This window comes from Pyxicephalus adspersus, chromosome 3 (assembly GCF_032062135.1).
Source record: "Pyxicephalus adspersus chromosome 3, UCB_Pads_2.0, whole genome shotgun sequence".
NCBI classification, from domain to species: Eukaryota; Metazoa; Chordata; class Amphibia; order Anura; family Pyxicephalidae; genus Pyxicephalus; species Pyxicephalus adspersus.
The window spans coordinates 145,218,132-145,225,429 of record NC_092860.1 but is presented as its reverse complement, the minus strand read 5'-3'; the positions used below and the strand labels follow the sequence as shown (position 1 = coordinate 145,225,429).

Here is a 7,298-nt window from a genome sequence, read left to right as displayed (position 1 = left end):
TATCTGTGGCATTTTCACCATTCCCAGTCAAAGGGAGAACATCAGCACATTTGTAGAGCAAGCCTATTTGGCATATTTCGAAGTTAAACTTGGTGATCAAGATAAGTCATGGGCCCCTCATATGGTGTGCAAACAGTGTGTGGAGGGTTTACGGATGTGGACAAAGGGAACACGTGATAAGATGGCATTTGGTATACCTATGGTTTGGAGAGAGCCAGGAGATCATTTCAGTGACTGCTACTTTTGTATTGTGAAAACTTCAGGATAACAAGAAAAATAAATGTAACATAGAGTATCCTAGTCTACCATCGGCTATACCCCCAGTGGCTCATTCAGATGAAATCCCAGTGTCGGTTTTCGTTACACTACCCTCTCTTAAAGAACATAATTATGGCAAGGAACTAGGTGACCACAATGATTAAGAGTTTGAAATTGAAGAAGCCTCTGTTCGTAAGAGATTTGCATGAGTTGAGTGATTTGGCACGTGATTTGGGACTATCGAAGAAGGCTTCAGAACTCCTAGCATCAAGACTGTGTGAGAAAAACTTACTTGAAAAAGCAACAAAGGTATTGTACTTTCGAACTTGAGAATTTGCATTTCTGCAGTACTTTAAAACTGACAGTGGCTTTGTGTATTGCCATAACATATCTGGTTTAATGGAGGAATTGGGAATTCCAATCTATAACTCAACTGAATGGAGACAATTCATCGATCGCTCAAAGCGGAGCTTAAAGTATGTCCTCTATATGGCAATATATTTTGGTCAGTCCCAATAGGCCATTTAGTATCTCTTTGTGAAGAATATGCAGACATAAAGAGAGTCATTGAGTTGTTGCAATATCACCAACATACTTGGGCCATCTGTGTTGACCTTAAAATAGTATGCTTCCTTGCAGGTCAGCAATGCGGGTACACCAAGTATCCCTGTTATCTGTGCATTTGGGACAGCAGAGCTCGTGGGAGGCATTGGGTGGAAAGGGATTGGCCTCCAAAATCTGCCCTAAAACCAGGTGATCCAAACATTCTACATGAGACACTTGTTGATAGAAAGAATATAACATTCCCGCCTCTGCACATGAAAGTGGGTCTGATGAAGCAGTTCCTTAAAGCTTTGACAACTGAAGGAGACTGTTTAAAGTACCTCATTTTAGCATTTCCTAGCCTGACATTTGAAAAAATAAAGGCCGGTGTGTTTGATGGTCCACAGATTCGGCAGCTCATCAAATATGAACATTTCATCAGGACAATGTCAGAAGTTGAAAAGAATGCTTGGTTATCATTAAAAGCATTGTCGAGGACTTTGTTGGAGGCATACAGCACCGTTCTACTCTATGGAGAGGGGAGAACGATGGAGCAGCACCCCGCTGTGCTCCTTCCCCTTCATTTTCATTACAATTGTTCGTCGCTCAATGCTGTACACACGTCAGATTCTGGTCCAATATCCGCTGAGGTGATTATCAGACAAGAACCATCTGATGTGTGTACGTAGCCCTAAACTGACATACAAGCAAAGGCAATGTATCTGGAAGCCTGTTGTTCATCCATATGAGCCTAAAAGACCATCCTATCTATTTCAGAAGAGGAATCATGACATAATCCTAATCTAATATGCTAATATTATTTTTTTAATTCGTAACATATATGTTTAAAGCTCAGAAAGAAGGAGTTCCCCAAATCATGGTGTGTCCCTGGAAACATATATAGAAAGTTTTCACTCCTCTGAGGTCTGAAGGATGACTATGCATATAACAGCTGTAATTCTATAAACCCACAGGGAGATATATATACTACTCAAAGTAAGTGGCTAACCACAGGCTCCACTGCAAAATTCCCCAGGGTGCCATTCTGACTTGTTGCATTCTTTTGAAGTAGTAGGAAAAAAGTATAGCTTTGTGTTACATGTTCTTTGAACTATGGCCTGTGGACCAAGAAGATCCAACAGGAGGGGTTTTGGGTAAGTCAGCTTTCTCACTAAGAAAAGGCAAGTGGGCACAGAACAGTCATAGTGTCATGTATGGGAAATTGCTGCAGGGTCAGCACAGAGATGGTTGCAAATGTGTAGGAAGAAATTAGGGGAATTGCAGAAAGTTTGCTAAATTCTTTGTTTTTTATTGGGAGATTTTTACTTCTAATTTTAGATTGTAATTAATTAAATTGAAGGCAGTGGTCACTTCAAACTGCTACTTTCTGCTAAGTTTTAGGAAAAAAAATAAGATTCTGTTATTGTAGAGGGTTTTATTGTTTTGGTTTGTTTTTGTATTGTTGCCTTTTTTTTTTGAATTTTTAAAAGTTTGGAGCTGCCTTTTTACACCATGGCACCTCAGGTTATATCCAATTCTATGCATCTCACATACCCACAAATGGTGATTTACATTGTCCTGCCGCTAGCCAATTTTACACTGCCTTTACATCTGCTGTCCCTTACTTCTTGAATAAAGTCTCTAGTTGCTTGAACTCAAAACCCATCTTTTCAAACTTGCCTACCCGTATTCTTCTGTCTCCTAAAACCCTCCCTACTTCCCACCACTGCCTATCCTCCTTCCTATTGTGTGTTACTTCCCCCACCTCTTAGATAGTAAGCTCTTCGGGGCAGGGTCCTATCCTCCTGTGTCACTGTCTGTATCTGTCTGTCATTTGCAATCCCTATTTAATGTACAGTGCTGTGTAATATGTTTGCACTATATAAATTCTGTTTAAAAATAAAAATTAAAAAAAATTGTGTTTTTGTGTGTCTCCAGTACCTTTTAGCTTAGTTTTGCTCAATAAAACTTCCCTGCCACTTGCTAATTTTCACATTGTTTTATCATCTGCAGCTTCTTAATTCTTGTAAAAAGTACCTATAGGGGGAAAAACCCTGAAAACACCAACTGAAGAGCCACCGTCTTAGCCAGAGTTCCATTAAACATTAGGGGTTCATTGAGAAATGAGCAATTAGTGTCTCTCAGGTTAGTTCAAATGTCACTCTTACAGAAAGCCTAAAAGGTCATTTGTGTTCTTCCCACTGGCCACCACACTAATATACTTTGAGCTGTGGATAGATTTAATATTAGGGGTTCCTGAAGTCCTGAAAGTTATTTCGAGGGTCCCCCTTTCCTTTAAAAAAAAAAAAAAAAAAAAAAAAAAAAAAGTTGACAAAAGTTGGTCTAAGTTAGTGCAAGAGTGGAGAAGAAGTTCTTTACTCATAGTGAAGAAACCTGAGGTTTTGGGGTTCAACACACAGCAGATAATCCTTTATTGTCTTCATGAACAATGTATATACAATGCAAATGTCTTTAGTTCTTAGCAAGAGAAATACTTGCTCAAAAACCATGAACAAGCAAAGCTTAGAATAAGTCTTCCACCAGTAGTTATTTAGAAGACCGATGCCTATGGCCAACTAACACACTACCTGTGAAAATAGCATGTCAAGAACCCACTCTATAAGTGCACATCATCAAGCTACCCTGGACTCAAGAGAAAGCTACAGAGAACAATGTTACATCAATGTAATGGATTAGATAAGAAACCTGTGTGTGACTGGATTACAAAATGCTATTGAGCATTAATCCAATAACCATGGTGTCATAAAATGGATCAAGAAAACATGGACCCCCAAGTCCATTCATGGGAGGCTGCAATTGACATAATTCAATCATTAGGACAGATTTTAGTTGTTCAAGGTACATAGGTAAAGGTGTGAACAGGTAACTTGCCAGCATAGAGAAAACTTATGTGGGTGACAAAATAAAGAGGTGGTGTTCAAAAACCCAACAGACTATTTAGCTAACCCAACTAGATCTAAAATATTTGATGGAGTGACCTGTTCAATGTTTGTTTAGCTGGTAAATACTGACCTGTAAATTTTCTTAACAGTTCAGTGCAGGTTTCAGCAACAGTCTCATCATCGCACTTCTCCATGATCAACGCCTCCTCCCCACAGATCCAACCACTAAGCACGTAACCTTATCGCTCTGGAGGATAAAGAACATCGAAGCTGCAGATCTTTTTATACCACAAGTCCTCCGGATAGGTCAAGCTCGCGCTTTCTGCCTCATCCTCCCAGACAAACTGGATGCTGTTACACTCCGGACTCCAGAATGGCTCTTCGAACTCTAGGAAGATCTTGTCGGTTGTGCTGATCCCCAGCTTCTCGATGGCCATGACTTTGTCTTCCGGGAGGCATGGATGGAACAAAGTCTCATGGAATTTCTTAAGGACACCCAGTGAAATCGTAACAATGACATGATCAGCAGGGATGAACTCGTAGTCTTCGCATTCAACAAAGACAGGATAGCCCTTGTCCTCTTTCTGGTCATTGTTGTGGTCAGCCACTCCTTCAATCCGCTTACGGATGGAACGGTTCCAGTGAATGCACTTGACGGGTTTGCGCAGCTGGATGACAGATTGCGGGATGGAGGATGACAAGAGTTCCACAATTTTAATAAAGCCGCATGGAATGACGTGATGGGCACCAGGAATTTCCGTCCACTCACCAAACTCGCTAAGTGACACTTCGTCCATGCTGTGTGAACTGCTCTCACAGCTTTCCACCTAGAAATACATAGAGAATGTATAACAAGAACAAAACTTTAACCAAAAACAATCTCAGAAGGGCTACACAACACATGCAAAACTAGAGACTTTTCTTTTAAGTGTACACCTTTCTGGCTAACTGCTTCACAGTAAATTCCAGGCCTAATCTGGGTATTTCAAAGACTGTCTAATAATGGCACTAGATATATTCAAGCATTTCCCAGAGTGATGGAATGTGTGGGGGATAACAGATGCAATCAGCTGACCCCAACCCATTAGAACCCAACACTTTAAAAGGAAAACACACCCAAAGTGACCTGTAGAAGTGGAATGTTTTGCTGTATATTTTTTTACAACTGTCGTAGCACCCCAATGGAGGATGGCAGGGCTGCGAAGCCTGGAGTTGGACAGTAATCAACACAATAAACTTTTCAGTAGGTTTTTGAGGCTCTTAAATTGCATTAGGGATATGACTTATATAAGCATTAGGGGAAATCCATGGATGCCATTGATCAAGAGTCAAAAAGGAGAATTATGACATTACACACTTGGAGGTATGATAAACAAATCAATAATATACAATAAACACAGAACACAGTATTTTGTACATTGCATAGAAAAAAAAATAAAAAAAAGATGTAGCCTCAGTCATTTATATTCTTTTCAGGTTTTCCTTAACGTCTGTTTTTCAACATTGTTTTTGAAACCCAGAGAGACAAAAAAAATAGATGGCGCTTCAACCTAAAATTGAGATCAGAAAATAAAAACAAAAAAGCCTCATATATTAGATTAGAAACAAAATAAGCCAAAGGCCACACACAAACCTCACACAGTGCAAGTGACACAAATATTTGCTAAATCCGACATACTGTGTTGAGCTAAGCATATAGTAACGGATCAGCATGCGGAAGGCATCATTAAATATTTAATGTGCCTAGCTGAAGCAGAAAATAAAACAACGTGCATCCAGCAGAGTAATTATATACACTTACACTCCACTAAACTGGTTTATCATAGACTGAAACAAAGACGGAAAATTAAATAACAAAATCTCTCTGCCAGAAAACCATCCTGTAAGTGCTCAGAGTACACAAATCACTGGGACCAGAATTAAGAGAAATTAAGAAAAATATTCTCTGATATGCTTAGTGCAAATAAATATATCATAGTTTTATTAAGCCCCATGTATAGCTCCCTATTATGCGCTTTACCAGATACACATTTAAAGCCCTTAGGGCAGGGGTGTCCAAACTTTTTGTATAGAGGGCCAGATTTGGCGAGATGAAAATGCGTGGGGGCCGACAATTCAGAGCGTACTCAGGGTTAGTGTGGGCGTGGTCTGCATGGGTCCCGCACAGCACATGACCACCAGGGTGACGTGGGAGATTTCCTGTGCACAGAGTCCGGTGTCAGAGCCGGCTCCATGCAGAGCACGTTCTTGGAATCAGAGTGGGTGTGTTCTGTGTGGGTCCCGTACAGCACACGCCCACTATAATGAGGTAGGGGATTCCCTGTGCACATATGGGGACTCCCGTCCTGCCGAGTATGCCCACCTGGTAGTGGACCGATAATTGCAAGGTGGTTGATCAACTGTGCTGGCGGGCCGCATAATAATGATTTTATGAGAGAGGCTGCGGGCCGGTGGAAATCAGAACACGGGTCTCAAATGTCCCCCAGGCCGAAATTAGGACATGCCTGCCTTAGCGGGACCAGAACAAGGTCTATTTGGCCTATTCCCACACTCCTGCAGGCTCACCTGGGCAGCAACTAGAGATGCACTGCAGTGGATGACATTGGTGCCTGTGATTGCAAGGATAATAACTCTGGATTGTAAGAAAAAGACTCCAGATTCCCGCCAGCAACCCAGAGCATCAGAACGGGGTAAAGATGTGCTGGCTAATGTGTAAAGTTGTCCCCAAATCTGCATCAGAAGCCATGTGACACGTAGCAAAGCAGGGGCACAATCAGGATACAAGGACACAGATAGCCACATAGGGCTATAGTGTGACATCTCGACAAAACCATAATGGAATATTGTAATAAAGGCTGTAGAAATAAGATTGATAATCGCTTCCTGGACTGCGCAAGGAATCTTTGACAGGCGTTATTTCCTTCCTAATAAAGTGGATATCCCCAAGTAGATCACAATAGAAAGAGTCATCATACTTGTTTTGAAGTATTTATGTGCCATTAGGGAGATTTATTCACAATTTATGTCCTATAGATCATCTAGAGTAGGAACATGAAGGGTAAGAAATCTCTCCAGAGACCCATATAGCAAATAAAAGTCAATATTGGATCACCCTTCCAATCTACCCCACCTCTCCCTCCCAATCTACCCATAATAAACTTGAGTTACATTTAAATCAATTCTGTGGTTTACCCATGTAAATCTTGCTTTGATGCTGATCACAACTCAATGATACATACTCCCTTGGGGATGTAAGTGAATCTGTTCTGCTGCTTTGTCCCCACACACAGCCAAAGCAGTGAAAGGAGAGTAGGCACCATGGTAGCATAGCTGCATCCTAAAATCCAAAGCCTGCCTGCACAATACATACAACAACATTTCTTCAAACTACAATAGAAGGATTCTTAACCACACCCCGCAGTGCATAACTAACTGCATGCTGGTGAGAAAAAATATGCATTCACTTCAATTTAGGCAGAACATCCACTACTTTGCTTTCTTCTGCTCCCTCAACACTTTTTATTTACCAGAAGCAAAGGAAAATGCTATGTAAATAACAAGTATTTGGATCCCTAACTTACACAGGGCTATGAA

At 40.9% G+C, this 7,298-nt stretch overlaps 1 protein-coding gene across 1 annotated transcript in view; it reads right to left on the bottom strand.

Moving 5' to 3' along the window:
* Positions 1-3,890: 3,890 nt before the first annotated feature.
* Positions 3,891-7,298, bottom strand: part of SMOX (spermine oxidase) — a gene marked incomplete in the record, with an annotated part of 12,265 nt that continues 8,857 nt past the window's right edge. The window contains 1 exon segment of the mRNA XM_072406640.1: positions 3,891-4,531. Within this exon segment, the coding sequence (XP_072262741.1) occupies positions 3,944-4,531 (588 nt within the window).